Here is a 16,711-nt window from a genome sequence, read left to right as displayed (position 1 = left end):
TTAATCACCCCATTGACTCTGATCAGCCCCCAGCAGCCTCATGCTTTATAAAATAAATAAACCACTTAGCTCTCCTGCTCCCGGCCGCCGCCAATCACCACCCACGATCCTCTTCATCCTGCTGTGCTGTGAACCGGGGCACACAGTGAGAGGTCACAGAGCGCCCTCACGCTGTGCGCAGCCGACAGCAGAGGACCAGAAAGCGGTCAGTACAGAGCCTTCACCGCTTCCCGGTCCTCCGGTACTAACGAGCACTTCCATGGATAAAAAAAAAAAAGGGTCTTATGGGGCGAAAAATACGATACTTATAAATTTTATTATAAACTTGGGGGCTCGTCCGGGATGAGAAAAAGGGAACTTTTTATTCCCCCCCCCAGAACCAGTGCTGTCTCTTATTGCATTGACACGGACCAGGACAAGCCCTTTAAAACTACTTGAGTGTTCCTCAACCTAAGAAGAGAAATTCATAGCCTGATCCAAAAGTTGGCCTCGGCTGTGATCCTTATTCTATTAACCTGCATCGACATGGATTTAGATACTTGATGTGTAAGCTCAGGTGGATAATCCTAACATTATACGTATATCACTTTTGTCTGATGGTCAGTATATGACAATGTTACATTGTATCAATGAAAATAAAAAAAAACTGATTTGCATACAAACGGTGTGGAGGATATTTCCAGTATGTATCAGAGGGGGAGGTGTGACCTGAGTCCCTAAATGTGAATTAATACAAAGGGCCTGTGTGAATGATAGCAAACCTGATATCTGAAGCTTCGCAGAAGTTTGCAAAAGAAAGATGATCTGTTCCAGCACAGTTTTCCTGATCCCCCTTTTTTCCCCCCCATAACCACTGGCAACGATCAAACTACAAATCAGTCCCAAAACAAAAGTAGACAATGGTTGTGCAATCAAGATGTCGCAGACGCAGCCCCCCACTTACTGGATAGCCTCAGATTGGTCCCCGAGACTCCAACACAAGAGAAGGGACTGTAGATGATGCCTTGGACAACCACATGAAACTATTTTTTTCCGGCGTCCGTTAATTATTATTTTTTGCGGCCTGTATGCAGAACCATTCACTTCAACATGGACACAAATTTTTTTTAAAAAAATGGAAATGACTGTGTGCATTCTGTGTCCCTAAATCCGCATGGCCGTTCCACAAAAAAAGAAAATAAAAAATAGAACATTTCCTACTATTGTCCGCATCACAGACAAGGATAGGAAGGTTCTATTATTGGCCAGCCCATCCATTCTGTAAAATGCGGAATGCACGCGGCCGGTATCCGTGTTTTGCGGACCGCTAGAAAGGCGACAGCCGTGTGCATGAGCCCTTACACACATAGGGCACCAAAAAAAGAGGGGGGTATTCATGGTTCCAACTAGTGACGTGTCCTAATGCTTCAGAAACCTTTCCCATTACATGTGCTTTACTGGTTTCCAGTGATATATTGGTCTGTATTCTGAACGGAGTCAATGAAATACACGGAGATTGTGCGACAGGGATAAAACCAGCAAAGTCTGTATTATATACTCTGTATACACTAAAAAAACGCATCCACTGTGTGTCCCATGAATGTCCATGGTTAAAGGGATTTTCCAGGAAAACACTTGTGGTAGCGGGAATTAATAACACCACTGCTCCATCCCCGCTGCTCTCTACTTATGGCTCCTATCTCGACAGGGTGGCAGTATTTTTTTTTTTATGCCACACTGACCCCTATTTTTGTTTCTCTGGAAAACCCCTTTAAAAGGAGTTCTCCAAGATTTACATATTGATGACCTATCTACAGGAAAGATGATCAACACAAGATTGGTGAGGGCCCGACTCCCAGCCTCCCCCACCGATCATCTACTGGAGGAAGCCACAGCACTCCCATGAGTGTGGCGGCCTCCGCGCAGCTTATCAAGCACAGCGCCGTACATTGTATAGTGGCTGTGCTTGGTATCGCAGCTCAGTGAATGGAGATGAGCTGCACCTAGGCCATGTGATCAATGAATGTGACATCACATGGTTTAGGAAGAGGCCTAAGCGCTCACTGGAGCACCACGGCCTCGTCCTACAGCAAGGGTGTCGGGAGTCAGACCCCCACCAATCTCATATTTATGTCTTTACCTGGGGATAGGTCATCAACATGTAAATCACGGAGAACCCCTTTAATGGGTGTAAGAAGCAGAAAGCAACTCCTACAAAGGATCCAAGAATGAAACCAATAAAACTGGATCATCAAGTGTCCTGGTGAAAACTGGTCCAGAAACCATCCGAGGATGAGGATATGAATCCTCCAGGTCCTGGGGCATTCGGTGAACCCCATACAAGCCCCCCATGAATGACTGTAGTCTCTGGTGACCGGCTGATCGTGGCTTCAATCCTTGCCATTTTCTCCAACCGACAGGGTAAGGCTAGGAATGGGGACGGGCACGCTGTCCTTCTCCAGAGGCAGATCGGTCAGTCTCATGTGCTGCCACATGAAGTCCACAAACATGGCAGCCTGCAGTAACTTCCCCATCCTCTGCATGTGACGCTCTGGAGGAACGGAAGAAAACAGGACGTCATGAGAACACGTAAGAGGAATTCCCTGCATGTATGTGCTCCCGTGCTCACCTGTGTAGGGTATGAGCGCCTCGACGTTGCCCCTGATGCCGCTGTACTGAAGCAAGCTCTCCGGAGTCTCATGCAACAGCAGGATGTTCAGCACACACTGGGCCTCGCGACAGTTACGCGAGTTGGTGTTCCAGACACTGCAGTATCTCAGGATGGACTCTGATGGCGGCAACGGGCAGACATGATCATACAGAATAATGGATCCACAAATCCCTGCACTGCTCTAACGTGTAATCTAAAGAATTAGACAAACATGGCTGCTTTATGCTAATAAAAAACAAATAAAACAGCGCCACCCTTGTTCACAGGTTGTGTGCAGTATTGCAGCAGAGCCCCATTTACGTCAATAGAGCTATGCTGTAATTCCAGACTCAATTAATGGATAGGTGTGGCACTGTTTCAGGAAGAAATCACTTGCTGCTGTTTGCTGGACAGGCCATTTAAGACATAAGTATGTAATGTCCATCTTAATAAATTCCCCCCAATGTCTATGGGACTCATTAGAAACCACCCAGTCAGTACCTAATTGTATTGGGGGGGTCTGATTGATTTGCATTTTTTATCCCACCCTTCCCAAGACGAGTGGAATCAGCCTAAAAGCTGGACGTTCCTCCATCTTCATTGATATTAAAGGGTCTGCCCAGTTTAGAAAATCCATTCTCATCCACCCTTTTAGGGAATTCGGGAGTCCTCTGTCAGGACCCTCATCTCTTGGCCAGATTACATAAAGCGTCTCTCGCTCCGGAGGACCACAGACAATTGATTTGAATGGACACTGGTGTAATACTTAATTTCCCCTTTGGAGGCGCTGCAGGGAAATTGTTCACTTACAGCCAAGATTTCCCCACAGATTACAGATGATCTCTGGAGGGGCCAAAAGGGGGACACTTTGTAATCTACTTACTGACCCTTCTAACTAAGTAGGGACTGTACAAGGCAGAGAACCCCTTTAATATAGATGTTCAGCTGAACATGAAAGACGCGCATGGCTGTAAGCAATTGAATTGGACAACCAGAGATCAGCGGCAACTGCAGAGGAATGCAGTATTAATATGGCATCCATTCAAATGAATGGTCACCCATATAAATACAGGGCCATACACCGGGGACCCACCTCCATGCCTAAAACCAGAAGCAGAGAGGGGGGCTCCTGTCATCAGACAGGTCCCTCTGCCATGACTTATCCCACACAGGCACTTTAACCCCTCCACTTACCTTTTTGGTCTTGTCGTAATCTCAGAATATTTTTTTCCAGGTCGTCTTTCCCTTGGGGTTCCTTCAGGATGGCTGCAGGCAGAAAATAAAATGAGGTCAACACATTTCCTAGTATCACCACAAGAACTTAGGGAGTAACCGATGCTGCAGTTTCTTAAAGGGCCAGTAAACCAAAAGTCAGCAGCAGGTTTGACAGGCAGGTCCTGTTTAAGAGGTGTTACTTCGCTACCAACCTTTTATGACTCGGAGAACAGTATGAGGCTGGTCTAAGGAGATTGCAAGACCCAGAGCCTTGAGGAACATCTTCTCGTGTAGAAGGTTGGACAGTTCTTGCTGTCTTAAGAGCGATAGATACAAAAAGTATATTAGGGTCTGGGTCGAAGCCTTGAGCAGCCCTGTGCATAGAGGCCTGGGACTTTATAATACTCACTCCAAGATCTCATTCTCCTGCTTTGCCTGCTCCTCTGCCAACTCCACCTCGGTGACATCCTGCAGAGAAAGCAAATGTGGGTGACCAGCCGAGACCTCAAAATACAGAGCCAGCCATGGACAAGAACTCAGCACCCAGTGCCTGCCCCAATAACCTGGGCAAATAATGGAAGCCTGGCATAGGACTAATACTACAACGAGAAGGGAGCAGTTTCCCTGCGTCCGGCCACCACCAAGTGCTGCTTCCATACAAGTGAATGGGAGCGCACCGTGCATGCGCGGCCCCTTCTCCCATTCATCTCTATGTGGCCGACGGAAATAGCCGAGCCAGCTGCCTCCACAATCCCCCCCCCCCTCCTTTCTCCTAGCGATATGCCCCCATTGTCTAAGATGGGATAACCCCCTTTAAAATATTAAATCACATGCGATTTTAAAGGGGTTTTGCCCGGATATGTCCCCATTGTCTGAAAGGTGCGGGTCCCACCTCTGGGACCCACACCTACAAGGAGAACGGAGCGGAGAAAGTCGAGGAGGGTGCACTGCGCATGCACAGCCGCCCTCCATTCATTTCTATGGAGCTGCCGAAAATAGCCGAGCACTGGCTCGGCTATTTCCGTCGGCCCCATAGAAATGAATGGGAGCGGTGGCTGCGCATGCGCAGTGCGCTCCCATTCACTTCAATGGGAGAGGCGGGGAGCTGCGCCTGGTGGTGGACGGACCCCGGGAAACCTGGGGTCCTCCAGGCACAACTCTCCCCGGCTCCGTTCTCCTTGTAGGTGCGGGTCCCAGAGGTGGGACCCGCACCTATCAGACAATGGGGGCATATCCTAGCGATATGCCCCCATTGTCTAAGATGGGATAACCCCTTTAAGTATGGAGGACTTCAGCTCCTCTGCCCACCTTCCATAGAACAATGCTGGAGTCTGCCGATCCGGTGACCACGCCGTTGTCCAGTTTGTTGCCGTGAAGCCCCCAGACTTTATCCTCGTGACCGTCCAGCGTCTTGATGCACTCGTTGGTTTTAATGGTCCAGAGCTTCAGCAGGCCATCGGAACCACTGCACGGGACGTGAACAGCGAGAGGTTAAGAGGAAAATACAGACAGGCCAAAGCGCGGGCGGGAAAGAGGTGGGCGAGCGGTTACCTGGTCAGTAGCTGGGTGCCCCGACTCACAAATATAACCTTCAGTACAGAGGCGTCGTGACCCTCAAATGTCTGCAAGACAGGAAACAAGAGATGGGCATAGAGAGCATAATGGGACAGTATTAGCTATTAGGAAAGAAAAGCATGTTCGAGTAGGCCCCATCTGATGAGAAGCCACCTTGTCGTTCGGTAGATGGGCCCGACATATTTGTAATCAATTATATGCGCAAAGAGCTTCTAACTGCCCTTGCAGTAAGTATGGCCTCCAAGCAGCTCATTTTTCATTTAGTATTTGCTTATCTTTGTGCAATTGACTAGCAGTGTGCTGATACTTGTAGTTCTACTAATCACATAGTATTATCTATTAGTCCTGCCGCAGGGACTGAGACCTGCACATGCTGCACTGATACAGCAGTATGACTGTGGGGCAGGTGAGGAGGAAGATGCAGCCCACCTCAGAGAGCAGCAGCGGAGGCACTGGAGTCAGCACCGCAGGGCGCAGCAGCAGCAAAGGCGTCTGGGAGCAGCAGGCACAGCCGAGGCACAAGCTGAGGGAGCTGCCATCCCTGCTGAGGAGCGGCCTGACCCTGCAGAGAAAAAGGTCGGCTTGTGAACCGTCGCCCCCTTATCGGACACTGAGGAGACCGCGGTGGTCACTGCCATCAATGGCCCAGTGAGTGACACCTTCTGCTGCCCTTATGGCTTCCTGCAGTGTCCTTGCACAGGAGAGCTCCTAGCAGGGCACAGGTCATTACATGCCATATACCAGTTCCATTACACTGGGGGCAACGAGGTCGAGCTTCCCGCTCATTCACACTGCATGAAACATGCCAGTGCTTATAGCCACATGCCACTGTACTGCAATTATGCCCTGCAATTACAAGCTGTGTGCCAGTGCATTTCCTGTATTCCACAAGTCAGTTCATGTACCCTAGAACTATATGCCAGGATACCCAGTGCATTTACTATACACTAAACTCCATATGCCAGGTTACCCAGTGCAGGGTATTCCAGACCCTCCCCCACATAGTACCTTTGTCTTTGCCATCCCTGCATTTTGACCCCCACCCCCCTTTATTCCTTGGCTCTCCAACCTTGCCGCTGCCTCCCTCCACTTACAGACAAGGGTTAAAAGCTGTGAAGTTACGTACAATTATTGTAGTAATATATGTTGAAAGGTAATTTCTATAAAGAAAATAATTTATTGAATTGTGTCTAGGTATTTATTTTTTTTGGTTTAAAAAATAAGAAAAATTGAGAAAATTGACCAAAATAAAAATGTGAGATTTTATATTTTGCCCAAATCGCCCAGCCCTACGCTCTATGTATAGAGGATAATAGAACTGCACGATGGTCACGTGGGAAGTTGTAACGTTCTATGTATAAAGGATAACGGAATTGTATGATGGTCATGCTGGGGGTTTTAGTGTTCTACATACAGAGGATAACATAACTGTATTACGGTGATGTTGGGGGTTGTAGTGTTCTATGCCTAGAGGATGATAGAATTGTATTATGGTCCTGTCCAGTGATCAGGTCATGTTGAGGTTTGTAGTGCTCTGTGTATAAAGGATAATAGATTAGTATTACGGTCATGTTGGGGGTTGTAGTGTTCTAAGCATACAGTATAACAGAATTGTATTAGGGTCATGCCCAGTGGTCAGGTCGTGTTGGGGGTTGTAGTGCCTTGTATATAGAGTATAAAAAAAAAAACTGTATGGTCACGTCAGGTGGTCGGATTCTGTTGGGAGCTGTAGTGTTCAGAGTACAGAAGATAACACAATGTTCTGAGATGTTTCATTACCTTTAAGCAATTGAACTCCTGAAGACCCCACAGCTTGAGGGTTCCATCTGCAGACGAAGTGGCTACAACTTGGTCCACGGGGGAGAACTGCACACACCAGACTCCCCGCTTGTGTCCACGCAGGACGCCCACGAGCGAGAGGTCAGCTGAGGACCAGAGCTTGGCCGTTTTGTCCTGAGACCCCGAGACGATCAGCTTGTCGTTGGGAGATACCGCAACGCTGTTAACATCCTGTGCACCGAGACGGAGGGGACATCTATTACATCTCAGGGTCACAATACTGAATACAGCAAGATTCCTTTAACCCGGACATTCATAATCCAGCAAGTCTGATGTTCCAGGACCGATCGGCAATATCTTGTGAACTTCATGAACTGTATTATCAGACTTTCCTGGATTACAATTGCTGGATTGAAAGGAAGTGTTAGCGCACCTGTACAGAACGCCAAAGCCTGGTATACATCACTCCCTGTGAACCGCGACCACCTCTCACCTTATCATGCCCTTTCTCCGTCACGCTTGCGTACAAGCTTTCTAGTGCGGGTGTCTGGTCTTTCGATGGTTTGAAGATGGACTCCGGAAGCGTCCAGACCTTTAATGTGCAATCTTGGCTGCCGCTCACAACAAAGGATCCCTTCAATCTGAAAATAACAGACAAAGACGACACCTGTACGACCATCCCACAATCCTGTCTGCTGCTGGAGGACTGACCGAACAGAAAGGGTCTATCTCAAATGGTAGTCCGTAGACCGCTTGGAACCCTGCTGACCGCTAGAACGGGAGCCCGTGTCCCCCCCCCCCCCATTTCAGTGGAGCAGCAGACACGCTTGCTCGCTGCCACTCCATCCAAGGCTATAGAGCTAACAGAGATAGCGGACTGCTTGTACCCCACTATCTCTGGCAGTGCCATAGAGTTGAATGCCAGCCGTTCAAACGATCGGTGGGGGGGGGCCCCAGCAGGTGGACCTGCTGCTTAGCCCCAATTACTACAGAAATAGTCATGCATGCTTCCGCCAAACCGGCCATGCCTTCGAATGGGAGAGGAAGGCAGAGTGTTATCTTAGGTCTTTTACATACCTGGAGAATGCTATCGCCCCCACACCATTGGTGTGACCTCCGCCCATGGCTACGCAGACCACCTTTCCAGTGGTTTTATTCATCCTCCATATTCTGACTGTACGATCCTATAAGAAAGCGCAGAGGAGAGCGCGTCAAAACGAGCAAAGCACATAGAGGTGGACGACCGTAGCAGGAAATATCTGACATGGGTTATACCTTGGCGCAGCTGGCAAACATGAGGCCTTTCTTAAAGACATCAATGGCGAGAACCGTCTCTAAAATAAGAGATGATGAAAGCAAAGTTGTGAAACATTAGCCCTATAGAAACGTACAGAGCACCGCGGAAACGTATCGCCTCCCTGTGGCTCTCATCAGTATTGCTCAAAGAATATTAAAGGGGTTTTCCAGTAATACGGTTTCTTAAGCAAGTGCTCACCGCCTGCCCCCTGAAATAGAATATTTATACTCGCCTGCTCCCCATCGCTTTGGTACTCTGCACTGCATCTCATTTTTCCATCTTCTGGTCCCCTCACTGTTTATATCCAGTGATGTATGGACATGGTCACATGCACCGCGCCAGCCAATGACTGGCTTCAGAGGTCATGTGACCATAAGCACCAAGTCACAACTGAAGCCAGTCATTGGCTGGAGCGGAGCATGTGACCATGTCCATACATCACTGGATATAAACAGGGAGGGGACCAGACGATGGAAAAATTAGATGCAGCGCGGACCAGCCGGACGGAAACGGAGCCTGGACCAGAAGATGGAAAAAAAAAAAATATATATATATATATAATTATTGATGACCTCAGGACAGGTTATCAACAGCTGATCGGTCAGGATCCGACTCCCGGCACATAAGCTGTTTGGAGGGTCCGCAGCACTTAGGCCTCTTGAGAGTACACCGAGCACAGTGCCATACTGTGCACAGTGGCTGTGCTTGGTATTGCAGCTCAATCCCATTCACCTGAATAGGACTGAGCTGCACAAAGGTCATGTGACCGATGGAGGTGATGTCAGACTGGGAAGAAAACCGGGGGTCGTACCAGAAGTCGCCTTCCCGCTGATCAGATATTTCTGACCCATCCTGAGGACAGTTAAATCCTAGAAATCCCTTTAAAATACTTTTTTTTTGCAAGACATCTAAAATAAAATTAAAAAAAGAATGAAATTTGCAAATCAATTAGATAAAAAAAATAATAATCTCCATTTATATGGAGCACACAGCTCCAGTGAAGACCTATACTACTGTTAGCTGGAGCTGACTCCATGGGTGACCATGCCAATTGCTTCGAGTAGACGTTTGTATGATTGGGCACAACATACCGCTGTGGCCGTACAGGATCTGACAGTTCGATGTCGCCAGCTCAAAGACCTTCAGTTGGGGACTGTTTGTAGCTAGGACAATATGGGAATCTGAAGGACCCAAGAACTTCACATCCAGAACCTCGTCGTTATATCCTACAAACTGCAGAGGTAAGTGTTAGGAGGCGGTTGGGGGGGGGGGGGGGGGGGGGGGGGGCGAGGAGTAGGGAAATCTGGACGGGAACACAGGAGACTCACCTGTTTCTTCAGCTCCAGCTTGTGAAGATCGTATATGATAATGCTGTGTTCTGCATTCACGGTGACAATCTCCTCTTCATTAGGAAGAAGCAGGCAGTGCGTCAGGCTGTGCCCATCCCCCTCCTTTTCCGAGGCTTGCTGGCTGGTGTGAGGCAAGTTCTGTGTATATACACACCGTGACGTGGCTGCATCCCATACCCGAAGTATACCTGGGGCAAGAAAGTACTCAGAATACTACAGCAGTCCCCGAGAACCAATCCTTCTACTAAAAAAACTGAGGAAATCTCACCAGCAGAATAGTGAGTGCAGCTCTGGAGTATAATACAGGATGTAACTCAGGATAAGTAATGTATGTACACAGTGACTGCACCAGCAGAATAGTGAGTGCAGCTCTGGAGTATAATATAGGATGTAACTCAGGATCAGTACAGGATAAGTAATGTAATTTATGTACACAGTGACTGCACCAGCAGAATAGTGAGTGCAGCTCTGGAGTATAATACAGGATGTAACTCAGGATCAGTACAGGATAAGTAATGTATGTACACAGTGACTGCACCAGCAGAATAGTGAGTGCAGCTCTGGAGTATAATACAGGATGTAACTCAGGATCAGTACAGGATAAGTAATGTATGTATGTACACAGTGACTGCACCAGCAGAATAGTGAGTGCAGCTCTGGAGTATAATACAGGATGTAACTCAGGATCAGTACAGGATAAGTAATGTATGTACACAGTGACTGCACCAGAAGAATAGTGAGTGCAGCTCTGGAGTATAATACAGGATGTAACTTGGACAACACTATTTTCCCACACTACACTAACAACGCGTCTAAATGTGGGTTTACTAATCCATCCGATCCCTTTAAGTCTACACCCACGTTCGGTGACATTTCAGTCTCACCTTTGCTGCCAGCTGTAATGAAGAGAAGAGACTTCATGTCCTGGTCTCTGCCGATCAGATCGGGGGAGTTGGGGAGAAACAGCACAACTTCTACACTCTGTCAAGAAAATAAACCCCCATTATGCCTCCAGAATATCTAATGTCCACGATCAGAGCACAGAGCTGGGGGCGACTGACCTCATACACTGGAACCGTCCTCTTGGCAGCCTTGGTCTCCAGATCCCACACTGTGCAGATCTTATCCCGGCCCGAGCTGCAAACCACAGAGCACATTACTGCATCGCAAGTCCACGGACCCAATATCTGGTGCCGGATTATTGGGGGGGAATAAACTCATTTTTACTTACCTTATCATGGTGTTTCCATCAGGGGAGAAGCACAAGGAGGTGACGGCGCTGTAGTGAGTCTCCAAGGTACACAGACACTTGCTGGATTTCAGATCCCAGATCCGGATCTTATAATCCATGGAGGAGGAGAAGAGCTGCAGACGGGACATGTCAGGATGGAACTGCACCAGACTAGAAAGGAAGAAGAAGGGTGAGAAGAAGGTCACATGCACTTCACTGACTCCGGTTCTGGGGAAAAGTAGCCATGTTTTGATAATTTCATAAAATCCTTTATCAGACGTAAAAAGTCAGAGCAACTGGATTTGTATTTTTCTTTCTTGAAGACGTTTCATGCAGGTGGGGTGTTGATTGCATTTGCATGAGCTAAGCCAGGCATCCTCAAACTGCGGCCCTCCTGCTGTTGTAAAACTACAACTCCCACAATGCCCTGCTGTAGGCTGATACCTGTAGGCTGTTCGGGCATGCTGGGAGTTGTAGTTTTGCAACAGCTGGAGGGCCGCAGTTGGAGGATGCCTGAGCTAAGCTATTAGGTGTGGTTAACATGGCACCTGCTCGCACATGCATAGGGCGTCATGGCCAGTGGGTCTCTGCTGTTTCAAACAGCAGAGGCCGCCCATGGCTAACGACCACGACCGGCAATAAAGTGGACTGCGGTCATTAAAGCCTTTAAATGCTGCGATCACGGCATCTAAACCTTTAAATTGTTAGCATCCCCGTATTAGAGCTGCAATTTTTATGTTGGCCAGCAGGTGGCAGGGCAACATAAGAAATAAGCAATTCACATATTACCATGCTCCTTTATGGAGTGTGGCAATATTGAATAATATTTTTTTTATATATATGTAAAAATTTAAGTATAAAAATGTAAATCACCCCCATTATAAAAAAAAAAAATACATAAATAAATAACAAAAAATATAAACTTCATGGGCATCCGAAAAGGTCCCTACTATTAAAATATAAAAAAAAAATTCCAATACGGAGGATGGCGTAACAGAAAAAAAAAATGGCAGATTGGACATATTTTCCATTGCTTCTCTTACCCAAAAACCGTAATCAAAAAGTCACACAATCCAAAATAGTATCAATAAAAACTACAGATCATCCCGCAAAAAATTAGCCCCCCACAGAGCTCAGTAGACATGACTATGAAAAAAGTTATGGAGGTCAGAATACGGTGATGCCCAAAAAAAATTAATTTTTTTTCAAAGTTTTCAGTTATTTTTACAGTATTTAGACATATAAAACCTATACATATGGGGTATCGTTGTAATCGTACTGGGCACGGGTCAGTTTTGCTGCAAAGGGAACGCCGTAGGGACAAGACAATGAATATGTGAATGGCAAAAATTAAAAAAGGCATGGCTCTAGGAAGATAGGGAAGAAAAATTAAAACGGATAAAAGAAAAAAAATATCCGGTATCCAAAGGGTTTAACTGCCTCAGAGGCGTTAGAGCCGCATTGTAAGTGGCAGACAATAAATGCAATCAAGACCTTACCTAGGTGACTGAAGCACGAGTCACCAGTATTTAATGCCGGAGAATTCTTGTACAAGCCACTTAAATTGAGAAAGCTTGTCGGATGACCAGCGAAACGTCTTTGAGAAAATAAAACGAGCCCCGTTGCTCTGATTTATCACTGCTGATATACTATGATCTGAATCCATTGGAACTTTCAGAGACATACAAGAATTGCACAACCTAAGCAGACATTTTTCTGTTGCGGTAGTAACACTTACTGGACCACGCCAGAGGAGCCCTTCAGGTTATGGGTACAGTACTGCTTGAGCACATCCCAGATCTTGATGGTGCTGTCACATCCGCCTGTAAGTAGACAACCACAATGCTGTTATCTAAGATGATAGGGTCACACGGTGAAGAGGTCATGAATATGTAATGGCCATAATGAGCACAAAACAAAGTACAACTCCACAGTTGAGCAAATGTGCATGCTGGGAATTGTAGTTTCACAAAAATATCTGGAGTGCCTCAGGTTGCTGACCCCTGGTCCACACTGTATGGCCACCTTTAGGTCTCACGTCTGACACTGAGATTTTTATTTTAGGAGTGAATGGAGAAGAAAATGTATAACCGCTCAAATCACCCAAATTTCCATAGCTGGAAAACCCCCTTTAGGGAAGAGCGAATCGACTTTGTGCAATAACTTCCTAAATTAATTTGTACTGTAAAAATTCGCTCATCCCTAACCCCCTAAGCACAGGGCACCCCGCCAAATCACTAGAACGGGGAAGTGGCGATCCCGTGGTTCCCCGGCCATAGGGAGGAGGGGTTTGAATGGCACAGCGCTCGTTCAATGCCTATGGGGTTCATGGAGACAGCAGAGCACTGTATGGAGAGGGGAGCGCACGCGCTCGGGTTCTCACCTGTAGCCAGTAAGGTAGAGGTAGAGTCGAAGGCCATGCCGGAGACTGGTGCGGTGTGGATGGCCTTCCAGGTCCGCGTACACGTGCCCCCCGGCCACTGCCATTGCTTTAGTAGCAAAGCGCGGCTGCTCGTTACCAGGACCTGCAGGGAAAACAATGGCAAGATGACTCAAAGGCCGCGTCCACCTTTGTTAACATTCCGGATTAATTACTCCCCCCAAAATAAAAACAAATCCACATTCCTGAGTAATAATAACTTCCTAGCGTTTTGTGCCTACAAATCCTACGCATCCCCATGGCCGAGAACTACAACCAAACCCCGTGTCGCCTGATCCCGCAGTCACATTTCAGACACTTCTTCCTGACAACACACGACTTCCTTAGAGTCTGTCACCATGGAGACACACAGGCCTGCATAGGAACTGTATACACAAAACGGCAGGAGACTTTTAATCAAAACTATTTGCAAAATTGCAGATTTTGCTTTTATTTTAGATATATTTAGGCAGTAAAAACAAGAACGCAGTAACATCTTCTATAGAACTACTTACCTCATCATCGGGGCTGAGTACAAAACACGTGATGTCCTCCTGATCATCCTAAAAGAAAGCCATAAGGGTTCAGTATGCACCAACATGTATGGGGGGGGTTGTACAATGGCACCCCCTAGAGGATGATATCAGAGGGGGGCAAACCAAACTCTTCCTCCTCCTGGCACAGAACTGAACAACACATTCCCATCACAACCAATTTTTGGAACATCCCTTTAAGACCCTCACCTGTTCTATAGAGCGAGCGATGGCTCCGGTGGCGATCTCCAGGACATTCAGCTTATTACCGCATATACACAGCAGATGCGTCCCATCCTTATTGAGCTGTCGGGAGAAAAATCATCATCAGACCCCCAAGAGCATCTAACACCATGGAAGCAGCTGGATGAGAAGCTGATCGGTACCTGAACTTTTCCTCCTTTATAGAACGGTTCAAGTTTTTTCTCCACAGCGTAACTAGAGTTAAAAAAAAAAAGGGAGGAGGGCAAACAAGGGGTTAAAATCGTTAAAGCGGTATTCTGGGTGCTGAAAGTTATCCTCACAGGATAGAGTAGAGGTAGGCAACCTCCGGCACTGCAGTTGTTGCGAAACTACAACTCCCATCATGCATAATTGCTCTGCTACTTCTCAGAACTTCCAGAGAAATGAACGGAGCATGCTGGGAATTGTAGTTTTCCAACAGCTGAAGTGCCGAAGGTTGCTGACCCCTGGGTTAGAGGATAAGTAACTGCAAGGCGTTTTTCACTGATGGTTGCTAAGAGATGTTGTTTGTAAATCTTCACAGTTTTTTTTTATCACGCGCGTGAAAAACGTATCAAAACGCATTGCACCCGCACGGAAACAACTGAACGCAATCGCAGACAAAACTGACTGAACTTGCTTGCAAAATGGTGCGAGTTTCAGTGAACGCATCCGGAGCCAATCCATCACGCTCGTGTGAAAGAGGCCTTAGATTGGTGGTCACCCCACTGCTGGGACCCTCACTGATGATGAAAATGGGTGCCCTGTACCTCTTGGACCCAACCCCCCCCCCCCCCCCCCCCCCCCAATTAATGCAGCAGCACATCGAGCAGGCGCACTGCTGCTACTTTCATCCCTACAGAGACAGCCCCATGCACATAACAGGACCAACACAGAGGGGCCACAATTCTGAGGATCAGCGGGGACCCACGCCCTCAGACCCCCGGGGCACTTTCACACTAGCGTTATTCTTTTCCGGCACTGAGTTCCGTCCTAGGGGCTCAATACCGGAAAAGAACTGATCAGTTTTATCCTAATGCATTCTGAATGGAGAGCAATCCGTTCACGATGCATCAGTTCAGTCCCTCTTACGTTTTTTCGGCCGGAGAAAATACCCCAGCATGCTGCAGTTTTCTCTCCGGCTAAATATCCTGATCAGTTGCCGGAATTCCGGATCCAGCATTCATTTCCATTGAAATGCTTTAATGCCGGATCCGACCCCAAGTGTTCCGGCAAAACGGATCAGGTTTTGCGGTCTGCGCATGCGCAGACCTTTAAAAATGAGAAAGAAAAAAAAAATACCGGATCTGTTTTTCCAGATGACACCCAGATAGACGGAGCTGGTATTGCAATGCATTTATCAGACGGATCCGCATCCGTTTGCGTCTGGACTGTCGGATACGGCAGTCAGTTCTGGCGACGGAACTGCCTTCCGGAATCCTCTGCCGCAAGTGTGAAAGTACTCGTCATAGACTATCAATACCCCATCAAGGCTTATGGTACTAGTGCACCCCCCCCCATGGGTCCTGGTAGAACTGTGAATTGCAACCACAGTATTTCCCTTACTTTGACCATCACACAAGGATGTAAGCAATGTCGCTATTCACTGACAGCAATAAGAGGTCTCTAGCCCACAGTGAACAATTAACACACAGGCATAAGCTTTATTTACACGCAGACGATCTTTGCCGAAATGAACAGGAAATGTCAATATTAGTGAAGTGGCGGTACAGCTGGGACTTGTAGTGCCACAGGCGGACACAAAGCACAGCACGGTGCCTCCTCTCCCTTACTTGCTCTTAAACTGCACGGCCGCCATGTCCTTCTTCTAGCCCGTACTCCCGCTGATCAGCAGATTCAGCACCATTCAGTCGGCATGCACGCGTACAGCAACAGCCCACGCGTGCCATACACTGCAGGGCACTTCCGGCGACCTCATTCTACGTCATACCGGAAGCAGGAAGTACAGCCGCCGCCATCTTGCTACACCTAAAAGACGCAGACGTCTAAAAGGGACAGAGTAGAATTGTGTCAAATGGTGTTTTTAGCTATGTTCTAATGTACAGCCTTCACAACAAAACTCTAGCAGGGGCAATGCAGTGACATGTGTCATATCAGGTCTCAATTTTTGCAACCGTTGCGTCGCAGACTCGCAGTATGTCGCTTTGCGTCACCAGTGATAATCATTAGATGCCATGTCTCGTGTCGCCCCAGCCTGACTGTGCAAATGAGCGTTTATAAGTGTCTTATTATAGTTTTTTCATACCGCTATTTGCCGCTAGGTCTGGAGCACCTTGTAGAGGATGGGTAACCAATGTGGCCGTTGGGTCCCTACCTCGTGGTCCTCCATCGGGGCTCATACTAAAAGGAATGACAGAGTGGAATGCCCATAGACTTGAACAGGAAATTGGAATGCCCATAGAGAATAATAGAAAAGTCATATTTGAATAAGGGCTCTTTCA

General features: G+C 47.4%; 1 protein-coding gene across 1 annotated transcript; it reads right to left on the bottom strand.

Moving 5' to 3' along the window:
* Positions 1–1,598: 1,598 nt before the first annotated feature.
* TBL3 (transducin beta like 3) lies at positions 1,599–16,180 on the bottom strand. The gene is made up of 22 exons (XM_040439723.1): positions 16,043–16,180; positions 14,414–14,465; positions 14,238–14,333; positions 14,010–14,057; positions 13,459–13,600; positions 12,814–12,898; positions 11,076–11,246; positions 10,906–10,981; positions 10,729–10,825; positions 9,824–10,032; positions 9,587–9,728; positions 8,474–8,532; positions 8,276–8,382; positions 7,692–7,839; positions 7,199–7,429; positions 5,396–5,466; positions 5,153–5,309; positions 4,254–4,312; positions 4,057–4,160; positions 3,824–3,895; positions 2,609–2,767; positions 1,599–2,530 (listed from the first exon to the last, which is right to left on the bottom strand). The coding sequence occupies exons 1-22, from the start codon at positions 16,066–16,068 to the stop codon at positions 2,370–2,372; spliced, it is 2,472 nt and encodes an 823-aa protein (XP_040295657.1). The 5' UTR covers positions 16,069–16,180; the 3' UTR covers positions 1,599–2,369.
* Between the last annotated feature and the right edge of the window lie 531 nt (positions 16,181–16,711).

The sequence above is a fragment of the Bufo bufo genome, chromosome 7 (assembly GCF_905171765.1).
Source record: "Bufo bufo chromosome 7, aBufBuf1.1, whole genome shotgun sequence".
NCBI classification, from domain to species: Eukaryota; Metazoa; Chordata; class Amphibia; order Anura; family Bufonidae; genus Bufo; species Bufo bufo.
The sequence above is the reverse complement of the archived record's forward strand: the minus strand, read 5'-3'. Positions and strand labels throughout refer to the sequence as shown.

What these genes read in the sequence shown, in the direction of transcription:
- TBL3 (XM_040439723.1), bottom strand. Translation starts at nt 16,068, where the DNA reads ATGGCGGCCGTGCAGTTTAAGAGCAA. An exon ending in GCCGTGCAGTTTAAGAGCAA is followed by an intron (nt 14,466 to 16,042) that starts GTAAGGGAGAGG and finishes TTTTAACTCTAG; the next exon opens with TTACGCTGTGGAGAAAAAAC. An exon ending in GGGGCGATAGCATTCTCCAG is followed by an intron (nt 7,840 to 8,275) that starts GTATGTAAAAGA and finishes TGTTATTTTCAG; the next exon opens with ATTGAAGGGATCCTTTGTTG.